Below are 15,962 nucleotides of genomic sequence, written 5' to 3' on the forward strand. Positions count from 1 at the left end.
AACCACCCTGCCCCACTCTGCCCCACCCTTCCCAGCCCCACATCCTGTACCCATAAAATCCCCAGGCTCCACTGGGCAGTGGGCAGAGAGAAGCAGCTTGACTTCAGAGGGACAGCTTGACAGTGGGACTTCAGAGAAGAGTTCAGCTGGGGACGACTGAACTCCAGGAGGAGACTACCTTCCCACTACATCCCCTTTCCAGCTCCCATCCCACTGAGAGCCACTTCCACTGCTCAGTAAAATTCTCCACATTCACCACCCTTCAATTCATCTGTGTGACCTGATTTTTGCTAGATGCTGGACAAGACAAGAACTTGGATACCAAGAGGGTGAGTGCAAAAGGCTGTCACCCTGACCCTCCACTGAGCTGTTAAACACGTAAGCCATACAGTGTGCCAAAGCTGAAAAAGCACACTGTAACACATACCCTCTGGGGCTTTGAAGGTTGCAGGTATCCCCCAGATGCTGCTGCAGGGCCACAAAGAGTTCTACTCCTGCTGGCACCCAGAAGCACTTGTCCTGGCCCCTGCACCTGCTCACCTGGATGCTCCCCCTCCCATGAGGGATTGAGAGCTGTGGGCTGAGTAAACGAGCCAACCCCTTTGCAAGTCCCACAAAAAGGTCAAGGGAACTATGATGTTTCGCTAACATCGTCCTATTCACCATTGGAGCAAACCTTTTTCTCTAAGATCAGGAACAAGACAAGGATGCCCATTTTCACCACTTTTATTCAACATAGTACTGAAGTCCTAACCAGAGCACTCAGGCATAAGAAAGAAACAAAGGCATCCAAATAAGAAAGGAAGAAGTTAAATTGTTTCTGTTTGCAGATGACATGATCTTAAATATAGGACAATCCTAAAGACTCTACCAAAACTGTTAGATTAATACATTCTGTAAACTTGCAGGACACAAAAATCAACATACAAAAATCAGTAGTGTTTCTCTACACTACCAATGAACTGACCAAAAAAAAAATCAAGAAAATAATCTCATCCACAATAATTAACAAAAATACCCTCAAATCTCTAAGCCAAAAGGAAAAGTCAAGCTGGGAACTACTTAGGGCAAACCTTCCTCTCATTCCATTGAAAGTCATCCCTCTGAGGCTTATCTGAGACAAATACATATCTGATTGCTCCCTCTCCCCTACTGTTTATGTAAAAATGCAGATTCACTGAGCCAGACTAAATTGTGTATTCAGTGGAAGGCTGGTCAAAGACTCAGAAGAATGCAACCTTTTGTCTCTTATCTTCTTCTAACCTAGAAGCCCCCACTTCAAGTTGTCCTGCCTTACTGGACCAAACCAATGTACATCTTACACATACTGATTGATGTCTCATGTCTCCCTAAAATGTATAGAAGCAAACTATACCCTCAACCACCTTGGGCTTCCTGAGGCTGTGTCACAGACGTATCCTCAACTTTGGCCAAATAAACTTTCTAAATTGACTGAGACCTGTCTCAGACATTTTGTGTTCACAGAACTCACTGGCTTCTGAGGGAAAATGGAGAGCACAAGCCAACACATCACTCCATGCTCTGCTGAAAATAATTCCAGCCTGAGAGAAGTCCATAGAGAGTTCCCTGGTCTATCAAAGCCAGCAAGAAAAAAAACAGGACCCAAATCAAACAGCCGTTGTATAATTAGGATGCTTTTGGTGCAAATAATAAATTCAAACTGAATTCTAAAAGAGTTTGGGATTCATTTGCATGTGGAACTGGAATCCAGTAGTAAGGCAGACCTCAGGGATGCTTTGATTTGGCTGCTCCAAAATCAAGAATCTGATTGCCTTCTGTGTGTTCACTCTGGCTTCCCTGCTGTCAGCTGTGTTCTCAGGAGAGGATGGCTATAGAAGTTCTGGACTTCACAGCTACTGAGCAAAGTATCTCCCAGATTAAGGAAGAGCATCTTCCTTGGAAGCCTCAACAAATTCCCCTCCCTCCAAGGTGGGGCTGGACCTCATCCAAGATAGAGGCTTGTCAGTGGCTGGTGTGGGACCCTGCTGAGGGACAGTGGAAAGGATGGTTGGCAGCTACACTCGGCACTGTCCTGGAAAAGCGTGACCCAGGTTCCTTCTGAGTGGGGCTGTAGGAAGTTCTACCACAGTGAGGTGTCTAATGGCAGACTCTAATCCTGGTAGGGAGAAAGCCCATGCAGGCAAGGCTGGCCCCAGGCAGTGGTATTAGTCACAGTGGCTGTGCCAGGCTCAGCTGCCCGCAGTTCTGCGGGGTGGCAAGCAGTCCCAGGAACAATGGGAAAAGGCTCCAAAAGAAGCCATGATCTTTTTTGAAGAAAGGGAAGGGGAGCTGGGAGCCATTGCTGGTGTGAGGTCCTGCGGTGGGCTGTTTCTAGACCCCTGCTTGGCCTTCCCAGTGCAGGGTTGGTGGCCTGGTGGACCACGGGCCCCAATTTCACTGCCTACTTGTGGTCATTAGCACATCTTGGATGATGACACTCCCCAACCTGCCACCACCCTCCCCACAGTAAGGAGGAGCTGATTCCAGTTCTGGGGGCATCCCCTGGCCCTCCACAAAGGCCTGTCCACAAGGATGGGGGCTCCACATTCCTTTCCGTCACTCATCCCCACCAGAAAGGAACTTTTAGGGCACTCCTGATGATGGCCCATTTATTTGTCTATAAAGTATGACCACAAGCCATTGTACTCATAAGTTCTATACAGATACTGTAAAAGATGAGATAAAAGTAAGTATAAATAAAAATTGTAGTATTTTCTTTCATCACTCCTGTGGAGAACAGTGGTTGTGCAAGTGCCAGACGAGCCTTGGGGACAATTGCCCAGAGCCACAAGACTTGAAGAGCCTTGAGATCCGGAACTGTGGTTTTTATTTATATAATTCATTAAAAAAAATTTTTTGTGTGATAAAATGCACATAACATCCAATTTACTATTTTAACCATTTTTAAGTGTACTGTTAGTGGCATTAAGTACATTCACATTGTGGTGCAAACATCACCTCCATCCATCTCCAGATTTTCCATCTTCCCAAATTGAGACTCTGTACCCATTAAACAATAACTGTCCATTTCCCCTTAGACCCAGCTCTGGCAACCCCCTTTCTACTTTCTGTCTCTGTGCATTTGACTACTCCAGATCCCTCATGTAAGTAGAATCATACAGTATTTGTCCTTTTGTTTCTGGCTTCTTTCACTAATGTCTTCAAGGTTATCTGTGTTGCAGCATGGGTCAGAATTTCCTTTCTTGTGAAGGCTAAATCCTATTTCATTGTGTGTGTATGCCACATACGCATATATTTTGTTTATCCATTCAGCTATCAATAGACACTTTGGTCTCTTCCACCTTTCTGCTATTGTGAACAATACTGCTGTGAACAGAGTGTACAGATGTCAGATCAAGTTCTTGCTTTCAGTTTTGGGGGGCATATAGGAGAAGTGGAATTGCTGGATTATTTGGCAGTTTCTTTTCTTTTCTTTTCTTTTCTTTTTTTTTTTTTTGAGACAGAGTCTTGCTCTGTCACCAGGCAGGAGTGCAGTGGTGCGATCTCGGCTCACTGCAACCTCCGCCTCCCGGGTTCAAGCCATTCTCCTGCCTCAGCCTCCTGAGTAGCTGGGATTACAGGCGCCCACCACCACGCCCAGCTAATTTTTGTATTTTTAGTAGAAACGGGGTTTCACCATGTTGGCCAGGATGGTCTCGATCTCTTGACCTCATGATCTGCCCGCTTTGGCCTCCCAAAGTGCTGGGATTACAGGCGTGAGCCATCACGCCCGGTGGCAATTTCTATTTGTAAGTGACCGAGGAACTGCCGTGCTGTCTTCCACAGCGGCTGCAGCATTTTACCTTCCCAGCAGCAGTGCACAATCCGGGGTCATGTTGAAGTTCACCTTGCACATCTGGGGCCTAGAACTGTGCCTGGCATCTGGAGGGTGCTCAGAAAATGGCGGTGGCGTGAATACATGAGTGAGGAGTACTCGGGAGCTTCAGAAGGCTCTCTGAAGTTCCGGTGGGGTCAGGGAGTGAACCATGCTGGCCTCTGCAGGGATAATGCAGTGGCGTGGGCCCGAGAGTTTGGACACGGATCAGCAGGAAGCTCCACTGAGCGCTTCCCTAGGGGCGGGGTGGGGGGTGTTGGGCACTAGACCTGGAATAATTTGTTTTCCAGCTAAGGTGCCAAAAGGCTGCCCCTTCTTCAGAGGACCCCAGCTATAACTTGTGTAAAACTATTTTAGCCCTGGCGAGTGGCTGACGGTATAGATTCTTCTTTACTTATTAAAAAAAAAAAATCCTCAGACTTTCTATTTTCATCCTTTTAAAAAGGGCACTTGGCTGGTCCAGCCCTGTATTCCTCATCTCATTTCAGTTCTCCTGCAGAAGGCTGTTTTCTTTGCTTAAAAATAGGGCTGTCATCCTATTTGAATGCTCACTGCAGGGTGAGGAGCACAGAGAAGCCCTCAGCCAATGTAGACGGAGGATCTGGGAAAGAGAAGCTGAGACAAGAAAATGCCCTGGAAACCTGAGCAGGGTGTGCTTTGTGATCAGCCGGGCAGGGAAGAGAAATCAAATCTGAGGCCCAATTCCCCTGCATGATGGGCTGGCTGGGAACACAGTCCAGGCAGTGCAGCTGAGAATGAAGAGCTAGAACCCCGGGGGACACACGACAGGGGAAGGAGCGGAGTCACACAGTAAGGTGGCCTCGGCCAAGCCCAGGGTGTCCAGGCACAGGAAGTGGAGAATGGGGATAGTGTGCACTCCACACAGACACAGGACACACTTGTCCAGCAGGCCTCACACTCCTGGTCTGTTTGCAATGCTGCTGCAGTTTCTTTGTCCGCCTCAGTAAGTGGAGGCCTCCCAGACAGCTGCCAGAGGGGCTGCGGAGGCTGGTCCACCAGGCGATCAAGAGCTGATCGCTCACTTCTGCATCCTTCCTGGTTTCCGAGCGGGTCGTGAGATGAACTCAAATGCAGCACAGAAACAGAATCCTGCTCTGGAGTGACGTGCACTTTGCTGAATTATATCCAAAGGGTTAAACAGAAGCCTACTGAGCCAATGCAGGGAGAATCCAGTAAGGGTGGAGCAGTGATCGGTTCAACCAACATTTCCTGCATCCCGCCTTGTGGCAGGATGGGACTCGGGCAAAGACTCAACATACCCGTGCTTGTGAGCTATAGAGAAGGAGCAGGAGATGGGAGCTCACTGTGAAGGAGTCAGCTCCTTTTGCTCCTGCCTGCCCGCTAGAGCAAATGCAGCTTTGCCCTGCATTTAGCTGCCCACTTTCCCTGTGTTTGAACACAATAGAAGATAACCTGATGCTCTTTTGGCATGTGTTTAAAAACCCCTCAGTGTTATTTCAGGCCTATATCCCCTCTGATGACAGCTTGGAAGCAGAGGGGAGCCTATGGCATTGCATTCTCTATGACCTGCCTCCAGGCCTGAGTGCCTGAGTGTTGGCCCTACTGGGGAAGGAGCTGACCCTCAGGACAGAAAGCAGGTGGACCATGCAGAGTTCCTGGGCCACTGAGTCACACCAGGTCCTCTAAATGCTGCTTAACTCAGTGTTCCATGATAAGGCTGATTCATGGACTCAGGCAGGATCCTTACACACAGGAACTGTTATTTATTCAGAAATGTGGATGGATTCATTTTTGTGAAACCACACTTAACAAATGTTTATTGAGATTCTGTTATGAGCAAGACATGGAAGCAGCCACTTAGGACGACCTGTGAAGATCCTATTAGTCATTCCAGGAAAAGAGGAGGGCACCACCAAAGCCCCTAGGGAACTCGAATTCAAGGTCAGGGGTGGGACGGGCCGCTCGATAGGGGTGAGGTGGTGGGAGACATCATGGGTGAGTTGAAATTGGGCTCAGCCTGTCTTCCCTTGACAGCACAGCCTAAGAAAACCCTTGCAGCTGTAGTTGACTGGGAAGTGTATCCAGGAGGAGGAGTGAGTGAAGAACCAGGGGCATGAAGCTAGGAAACTGGAAAGACCAAAGCAAGGAGTGCTGAAGCCCCAGGGTGACCAGTCCTCCCTCTGAGGGCCCCTCAGATGAGCCGGAAGAGCATCTCAGGTGTGTCCTCTGGGGATCCATCACACCCCATCCCCCAGTGGCCAAGGTGGCCCTGCTGGCGGTGCTGCACAAAGCTGGCCAAAGCCTGCACAGAGCGAGCCAGAGATGGGGAGGAGGAGATTGGATGGGGCCACAAGAGAAGTCCCATTCTGCATTGAAGGGCTAACCCAAACCCACTCATTTCCAGATATTGCTAAGGACATCTAATCCCTGCAGTCCCTTCTTTTAGGGCCAATACCCACCCCCGCTTCAGTACCCATATTCTTAATACCCTGGTAGAACCCTATTGTTCATTCATGTTTTAGGTGGTGAAATGTGGGAAGGAAAGGAGAGATAGAGGGAGGGAGCAAGAGAAGGAGGGAGGCAGGAGCAAATATGGAACGCCACAGCCATCATACAAGAGACCATGTCCTGCTCTCTGAAGGTTTTCATCCTGGGGTAACGGAGAGACCAGAGAAAACCAGAATCAATCCATACGTCAGGGTAAGAAGTAACAGGAAACCAGACCAAGCAGTGTAGGGGACTCACAGGGGGAGTTTGGCCAGGATAGGTCTTTGGGAAGATGACGTCTGAGCTGGGAGCTGAGTGAAGGAGAGAGCCAAGCAGAGGCTCAGGGAAGGGAGACCAGGTAGGAGTGTGATTGGCAAGACCCAAGGGCGAGTTCAACACTCAATGCTCCTGGAATTATGTGCGTAAGCCCCTGCCCTCCAACTCTTCTGGAATGTTCCATGAGGGCAGCATTATGCTGTCTCCTTCCTGGTCATAGTCCTGTCTTACCCTGGTGCCTAGAATTTGGTAGCGCTTATTGAATGGGTGAATATGTGAACTTGCTCGTCCTTATGCCAGGCACGGTTCCTTGAATAGGTGTCCTGCTCTCCTGGGCGTACCAAACCCAAAATGTGTGCATTTGCTGGTTACATGCTAATGAGCTGACTCTGTCTTTGAGGCTTTCTTTCCTGTTTTATTTGGGATTTATAGGGTTGTGGATCTTAGAGGTCATGGGGAGGGGTCAGGGGGCTGATGGAAGGGTTCTGCCCTTCAGTCTGAGCCCTGGCTCTAGATTGACCAGCAGGCACATCAGAGGAGCCTCACCTCCTCATCTGCAAAATGAGGATAATAATTGCATCTTCACACTAAACAAGGAAATGCACATGAAAGATCTAAGAATAGGGTGGAAAGTGAAGGAGAGGTGAGATGTGGCTATCAGAACTCCTGGGAGCCAACTAGTGCTTCTTAAACCTACCTGCTCCACCCACTCATCTGGAAATTCTGATTCAGGGCCAGTGGGCCCTGGGAGTACAGCTTTTCAGAAGCATCCGGTGATTCTGTTGCATACGTAGGTTTGGTAAACCTTGGTAAACCAAGTTTGACTACTCTGCTGAGGTCAAAGCTGATGGTCACTGTAGAGCTGACTCACCACCTCACCAGCTGGTCTCATTTCAGGGAGTGACTAATTCTTTCTGTCAAGAGCTAAGCAGTAAATATTTCAGGCTTTGGAGGCCATACGGACGGTGTTGCGACTGTTCAACTCTGCCATCCTATGAAAGTGAAGGTACCATTGACATGTACACAAATGGTCATGGTCATGTGCCAATAAAACTTTATTGACAAAAATGGTCAGTGGGCCACATTTGGTCTGCAGGCCATGATTTGCAGGCCCCTGGTCTCATTCATTGCTAGACAGCTGGGGTTGGTAGAAAGTTCTTACTTATATTTATATGAAACGTTCCAAAAGGTAAATTATAATGGGCCTATTTCATTTTCAGAAAACACATGGATTATTAGATATCTTTATGTATAGATGTGCTTGTATGTATGTGTCTCTCTGTGTGTGTGTATATATACACACACACACACACGCATGCATATATACATATAAATATAAATATATGTGTGTGTATATATATATTTTTAACATATGTTTAAATTTATTTCCCTTTATCTCCCTTCTCACCTTCTATAACAGGGACTGTTAAGGACATAATCACTTACGAGGAAGTGGTTTTATAATAATGCTTGGGAAATCAGGGTTCTGCTGACAACTGTTGTTGGTCTTGGTGTGTAGGGATGATCCAATTAGCCACGTGTCCAGCCCCCCTACCCCCTCCACTAATGCTGAAGATAATGTCAGGGTTATCACCTTGGTATTAAGTAAGTGGGTCCTCTGGGGCTCAAGGAAAGCCCTGCCCTGACCAAGACAGGACTGCCTGGCATGGGCCATGCAGGGTCAGGTGGACAGGTGGGGCCATGCAGGCCATTTTCTTTCATTCAGCACCAGGGGAGGAACCAGATTGGCCTGGCCTCTGGGGCTTGCTCATGCAGCTGCCCACCTCACCACACTGTGGGTGAGGGTCTGGTTGCTACTCAAGCAGTTGGTCCCCACCTACTGTCGCCACGGGAGGGAGGGACCAGGTTTGGGTGAGTCCAGAAGGCTGGTGGTGGCTGCATTGTCTACTGCTGTTAGGCCTGCTCTTTCCCTTGGGGCTTGGGTATTTTGCTGATAAATATTGTATTTCAGAAATTTGCTCAGCACAACTCATTGAAAAATTAATTCACCCAAGCAAAAAATACCTGGCTGAGAGTGACAGTGAATATGTTCATGCCAAGTAAAGTAGAAAAAGTGGCATGTCCACCCTCAGGCTACAGCAATAGGCCCCTGTCCTTTGCTCCCACAGCTTGGACTGCAGAAAGGAGCTGCCCTTTGCATTGACGGGAGAACACATGGCCGTCTTTCAGGGAGGGCAGGGGCAGGTGCCAGGCACTCCAGGTTTTCCTTTTGGGTAAAATTGCCACAGGACACAAATAGCAAATTGCATTTGACGTTTTCTTAAAACTTCACCCATATCTTTACCTCCACCTCCTGCTTGCAAACATATATACTTTAAAAGCAAACATCATTTCTAACAAAGTCATTGGTTTTCTTTATTCAAAATCTGTTGAGACATGGGAAGGAAACTATGACAGTACCATTTGTTACTTTCAAATAGCTTACTCTTCCCAGTGAGTTTAAAGGAGGTATATGTGATTGATCCCTAACTGCGGTTGCTTTGGTTTTCAGTGGTGTTAGAAATGGCTTTGAATATTTAATTGAAGTAGTTGGCACAGAGCTGAACACCCTATGGGTGCTAAATAAATGATTATTGATTGCTTGCAAAAGCGGGAAGAAAATGAATGTTGTGGATAAATGTGACAATATTGGTTGTGCGTCTGTTCCAGTTTTCTCCATGTTTTGCCACTTCCCGTTGGAAAGTTGGGAGGGAATATGAAATTATCACCTGGTCCAAACATTGTATAAAGAAGAAGAAAACAGTTTTCCATTTACAGAAAAGAAAAACGAATGCATATAGGATAATTGGCAACTTTTATTTTCATTCACCCATTGAACAACTATTTATGGAGCATCTGTAACTTGATCACTGAAAGGATGACTCCTCTTCCATCACATCAGTGTGTAGCTGAAAAATTTAACAAGGGAATGGAATTCATCAAGCAAACTTGCATCCTCTTCCTAATTTGATTAAAAGGTCCAGGATTCCTTAGCTGGCCATATTATTCTCAGTTCTTTTGTTTTATTCTAGCACCCCGGCGGGTGGGGACTAACAAGAGGAAAAATATATTGCTTCGGTCCTATGTTAGACAGCCCTGTAAATTTCACACATCTGTTTTAGAAGGATGATTGTTTGGATGTGCTTGCAGCAAGCATTGTGCCTTGGAGAAAGGAGAAAAACTTTAGCACCCACCTGATGAGTAAAGCGCCCGTAAATAAAAATGTCATTTCTCCCGTAAGGGAAACTAAATTACGAATTCAGAAATTCATAGTCATCTGTTTTTATTGTTGCCTAATGCTTTTTAGATCTGTACAGGCCCTGCAGAAAATCAACTCTGAAATTCTACATAATTAGGATATCTTTCATAGTCCTAAATGCTAATCCCATTGGAGAACAGATTAAGAATTCACAGGCGTGATTTTTGGCATCAGGTACCTGCAGTTTCTTTTCTTTTTGAATAATTCATTATTTAAATACTTCATTGCATATTATATACAGCCCTGCATATTGTCTCAGGGGCAAGGGAGAGGAAAGAGATTAATTTCCCATATAGTTCAACCCTAAACACATTCAAGACTCGTTTATGTTGATTTGGTATCATTGGATTGCAATTGCTAACAATGTTACAGTTTTAGTTAGTCACCCCAGGGACCAATTTAGGGAAATTAAATAGGATATTCTGCAGGACATTAATAAGGTCAGAGATCTAACTTTTATAGTAGTTGACTGAGTTACTTGCTTTAAGAAAAAAACAGCAAAAGATTCAGGAAGTTGTTTTCTATAAACAGTGCTGATTATTTGCAGTAAATATGGCTTCAGTTAGTGCTTTTCCATTCTTGGCTGTGAATGCTTTATGACAAAATGTATGAACAGTATGTAGAAAGTGGTGTCCTACAGCTGACTTTTGTCCATGCAATGCTAACCGTGGGGGTTCAGCAGTAAAGCAGCCATCATTCAAGACTTGATGCCATACCTCTTCTCCAATGAAGGCTTCTTAGTGTCCTCACCACGTTGGTGCAGATGCTGTCATAGGAAACATTCACTGCTTTGAGTAAGTGCTTGTCAAGGCGTCCGTCCCATTGCTGAACAGTGAACTCCCTTTCATCTCTGTATCACCGGTGCCTTGCACAGTGCCTGGCTCAGCAGCACTTTACCTCTGCTTGTTTGATAAATGAATGAATTTTCAAAGATTAACATAAACTCTGTTGGTTGCAAGTAACAGGACCTAAGTCAAATGGCTTAAGCCTAAAGGGGAGAGTATTGTAAAGATACTATAGTCTCATTGATCCCACATGCAGAATGCAGACCGGGTAGAACCCAGGATTTCAGAACTATCCACATGCTCCCATTTCTGGCCTCTGCCTCTCTCTATGACAGCTCCTTGCCAGAAGTGCTTGCAGTGTTCCAGTCCACAGACTCAGCTACCCACTCTTGCTCAGTTCCAAGAAGAAGATTCTCCAGAACAGACTCTTTCTGATTGGCCTCATGTGAGCCAGGTGTTTCTCCAGGAGTCTTAGTCAGCTCAGGCTGCCACGACAAAATACCGTAGACTGGGAGGCTTAAAAAGCAGACATGTATTCTCTCGCAGTTTTTCAAGCTGGAAATCTGAGATCAGGGTGTCAGCTGGACTAGGTCCCCATGAGAGCTCTCCTTCTGGCTTGCAATCAGCCACCCTCTCACCGTGTCCCCACATGGCCTCTCCTCTATGCTCATGAGTAGGGCGGGGAGAGAAAGAGATCTCTGTTCCTCTTCTCATGAGGCCACTAGTCTTATCATGAGCGTCTACCCTCATGACCTAATTTAACCCTCATTACTCTCCGAAGGCTCCATCATCAAGCACGATCACATTAGGAGTTGGGGCATCTTCATATGAATTGGAGGATACCCAAATATTTAGATCATAACAAAAGGCTCTGATTGGCCCTATTTGGGGCAGGTGCCCACCCCTGGGCCAGTCAATGGTCAGTCAATGAGGTCAGAGGCATGGCCAGCTTCTATGGTCACCATATGGGAGGCTTCGGGGTGGATGTGGAGGAAGAGTTCCCAGAAGAGCGGGACTCTTGGAAAACCAAAAAGCATTCGGTGTCCTTGGCAATACGCGTGAATGTGGTGGCATGGTGGTGCCTAACGCCACATTCTTTTGTGACTGTAAATGTGACTGACATTCTGTCCTTTGGGTGAGAACTAGCTCAGTTTGTGCTTGTTTCTGGCACTTCTTCCTTCAGTTGTTTTTGCTGGCATCTAGCATTAAAAATCTACACTTGAATAGTTTTAAAAATATATAGTTTATAAAACAGTTTCACATACACCAACAACCTAATGCAATGTTCACAGCCGTCTGCCCCGGGGATGCTAACTCTATTTCCCATTTGAGGAGATCCAGGCTGGCCACCTACCCCAGTTCTGGGCAGCATTACATGGCAGAGGGAGTCTTGGAGATAGGGTCTTAGGATGGCCAGTTGAGTTCCAGCTTCTTCTTAACAATCTTCCTTCTTTAGTATTAAAATGATGTGTCTGGCAATTTAGAGTCTGCCCTTTGGGAGTGACGACAGCTGGTGTCTGTCAGGCAGGTGCCCGGTGCCAGGCTCTGTCCCAAGCCCTTTACTAGTGCCAGCTGCTTCAGTCTCCACAGCAGCCCATCAAAGAAGGCACTACTGTTATCCTCTTAAATGGATGGGGAAACTGAAGCAAGGGTAGTGTGTAGTTCGCCCAAGGTTGCAAGGCAAGCACTGTGACCATCAGCAGGAACCACGTCTTCTTACGTGGAGGCTGTGCTTCAAGAGGGCACAGTGGTTGGACTGTGGAGGTTGTGGCCCTGCTGGACGTGAGGAGCAACAGTTCTGAGGGCAGATGGAAGGACATCAGCTCATTCTTCTGCACCCACCCCCACCTCAGTGACCCAGACAGGAAGGCCTGTCCCAGGGAGGGTGGAGCTGCTCTCTGCTGAGCTATGTCTGCACATGGTCAAAATTGACACACTCTAGAACCCAGGGGTGTCAGAGAAGCTAGGGGGCTTGTGGTTAAATGGAACTTAAGCCAGAAGGGAGGAGGCTTGTCCACAATCACCTGCCAGTTTGTCTTAGGGCCTAGGTGCAAACCCATCTCCAATTGTCCATCCTGTGCTCTTTCCAGCCCTCTGACCTCTCAGTCAAGGTTCTGTCTCTCTAGGCCTCAGTTTCCTCCTCCATATAATGAGGAATTGAATCTGACAATCCCAAGGCTTCTGTCCATCCCGATTGGCCAAGAATCCCAGAGACCTGCCTAAGGCCACATGACTGCTTCCTCTTGTTGGCCATACTGGCCAGTTAAGATCCAGCCACCAGCTGTGGTCAAGGGAGAGAGAAAACTCACCCATAGCCTTAATGATCTTTGGAATCTGCATAATCACCACAGGCTGGCTGTCCTTGTGACAAGTGCTCACACTAGCAGTCAGCCAACCATCAGCAAACCTCTCCATGCTGGTCTCAGAGTAGCTGATGACAAGTCCTAATCTCAGGGTAGCTGATGACCAGTCCTGCTGGCCTCAGCATTGTCCAAGGTCCTTTAGTGTGTGTAGCAGTGGAAGAAAAGACTTTATTATTTGTTATCTGCCTTACAGGGTCTGCTGGACAGGAGCAGATAGGCACAAATGGGAGCTGGTTTAAATGGCGTTTTTGGGGACACAGAGAATGACCTTCCCTGTGCCCAAACATGAAGCAGATCCCCTCTTTCCTTGGTGTCCCTGTTCAATTTTCATGTTTTTATTGCTCAAATGTCTCCCATGGCTTTCTTTATCACATTGCTTCCAAATCCAAGATGGCGCTCTGTGGTGTAGCTCCCTGGGAGTTTCCAGCATGACTCTCAGGTTTGAGTCAGCCATGGATGCCATCAGTTGGGTGCTGACACTCTCACTGACATCCTTGGGAGAGCCCCAGGCAGACCTGGGCTGTGTTCTGTTTAAGGAACCATAAACTCCACTTCACTGTGTGATCTTGAGCCAGCATTTAGTCTCTGTAGGTCTTCTACTTAAACACTCAAATGAGAATGTTGCCTTAAATGATCTCTAAAGTCTTTTCTGTCTCCTCCTTCATTGTAGTTCCCTTCTTCAATACTTCCATTGCCTCCGAAGGTGGAAGTTTAGCATTTTAGCCCCCAAGTCCTAGCCCTGCTGAGTGTGACATGCAAAGCTTCAACCTATAGCAGGAAGTCTCATAGTTCTGGGCTAGGACTGCAGCTCTGTTTTCAGGAAAGTTATCTGGAGGCCCTTCTTCCTTTAGCCTCTCCCATGGCTTTCAATGTGGGGCAGGTGAGTTAATTATTCAAGGGGGTGTCTCTGCCAAGAGAAAGTCACCTGTGGAGAAGAGTTCTGTGTCTGGACTTGGAGCATAGCCATGATGCTGTCATCCGCTTCCTCTTGGCACACACCCTTGATCCAAGGCTTGCCATTTCCACTTCTAAATTACTAGGTTAATAGAAATGGCATCAAAACATGAAATAAAGTGAGGCATATACCATGGATCTGCAATTGTAATTGATTTCAAGTTTAGAATCTGATAATTATTAGCATCGTGTTAATCTCCATTATCATATATGTAGTGAACACTGTGCAAAATAATTTGGGTAGAGAACGTACAACTGTACTTTCGAAATGATGCCTAACGTGACTCTATTCCGTGCTGTTGTTTGTTTCACTGTTTTGCTCACCAGATCCTAACAACAACCCTGTGAGTGGCAGATGGGGTATTTTCATTCCAGTTTTCCTCCTGGTAAACTGAGGCTCAGGGTGGTGAGGGAACTTCCCATGGCTGACCCACAACCAGAGCCCCCTTCTAGGCGAGTGGACTCCACCCCCAGCCCCCACGTGACGCGCTGTTTCTCTGATGCCCTCTTGCAGCCGTTGCTGCTGCTTCTGTGCTGGGAGTTCTCTTTTTCACTTGAATGTTTTCTTCTCCAGGGCTGAGGACGCTCTTTGTATTGGTAGGCAGCCTGCACTTGTCCCTTTCAGTCCTGGCAAGTAAAAGCAGGAATTCTAAAAAGCAACGATTATTCCTCCTGGTTCCTTTGTACAGAGCCCTGTAAATAATTTATTTGGATTTGAGGGGGTAGAGACTGACAAACATATTGAATCTCTCAGTAACTGGGTGAATTTTGTGTTCAAAACTTCAATGCAGTGGAAGGAGAAATACTTCTTTGAAATCAGAGAAGACTTTGAGTGACTCGAGAGCTCAGGCGTGAGGCTGGAAACAGACCACAACAAGAAGTTTTTTTTTTTTTTTGGCACGTAAAGGTCACCCCTGAGGCTCCCACATCCACATCCTTCACAAATGTAGCTGGGATATTGAGACGACTAGCTCTGGAGTCGGAAAACACTGGGACGGGTCCGAGCTGGGGCACTGCCCAAGTCCCTCCTGTTGCACTCAATACCTGGGTTAAACAAAGAAAATTGTGTTTGCCAGTCTCGCTAGCTAAAGTCACAAGATTCCGAGTATCATGCAGCACTCTGGAATTCCTACAAAAACTCATCAGCAGGGGTATGCTGCCCGCTATGCAGAAACGGCCGTGCATCGGACTTTTCAGATAAAAACGTTTAGTACAGAGTTGAAAAACCATGTGATGGTCATGGATTTCGTGAAGAGTAACTGGTTTCCCTCCCAGAGAAGAGCCAAAGTTTGTATCATCCATATGTGTCAAGACTTGAAGATGGCTGAGCAGACAGCCAGCAGATATGAGGTACGGCTGAGCCTGGGTGGGTGAGTGGGTACACACTTGACTCAGAGAGAGATGGACGTGCTGCTCATCAGACAGTTCAGGTGTTTTATCTGGTCTAATAAATCAATCATATGTGTTTGTAGACTTCCCTAAGGGATTTGGAAAAGCCTTCTTCATTTCTGAATTTATTTTAGTTTTTGAAATATGGGGGAGGGGGAAAGGATATTGGATGATAGAAACTACAGCATGTTTCTATGAGTTAAATATTCTTAGCTCTGTATTGTTTTCAATCACCTGTCTTTAAAAGCAAATTCCTACTTGTTTCCTGTTATGTTTTGTAGGAGAATATGTATGACGTGCCTTCATCGAGTTAAAGTAGAACGATTCAAGTTAGGCCAGTAAGAATGATCTTTTATTTTTGAGAGCAAGCTCTAATTTTCAAGCAGAGACAACTTTGTAAAAAAAAAAAAAAAAGAGAGAGAGAGAGAGAGAGAACTTTGGAGATTTAAAATGTCAAAGTGAGATCAACACATTACTCTGAAACATATTTGTATTCTGCAACTAGTATCAGCCGCAAGCAGTTATCTTTTCAGAAAGTAAACACACATGAAATCTGATCAGCTCTTTATTGTACACGGAATAAATTATGAATGACATTGTAATTGACTCCC

General features: G+C 46.4%; 1 protein-coding gene across 2 annotated transcripts in view; it reads left to right on the top strand.

The window, feature by feature from the left end:
- The first annotated feature begins 14,731 nt into the window (after nt 1–14,731).
- CUNH10orf90 (chromosome unknown C10orf90 homolog) overlaps nt 14,732–15,962 on the top strand; it is a 260,887-nt gene continuing 259,656 nt past the window's right edge. For both annotated transcript variants that reach the window (XM_032175268.2, XM_032175253.2), the window contains exon 1: nt 14,732–15,312. In XM_032175268.2, the coding sequence (XP_032031159.1) occupies nt 15,073–15,312 (240 nt within the window). In that variant the 5' untranslated portion in view covers nt 14,732–15,072. The remainder of the gene's footprint in view (nt 15,313–15,962) is intronic.

Source organism: Hylobates moloch, unplaced genomic scaffold (assembly GCF_009828535.3).
Source record: "Hylobates moloch isolate HMO894 unplaced genomic scaffold, HMol_V3 SCAFFOLD_3, whole genome shotgun sequence".
NCBI lineage: Eukaryota > Metazoa > Chordata > Mammalia > Primates > Hylobatidae > Hylobates > Hylobates moloch.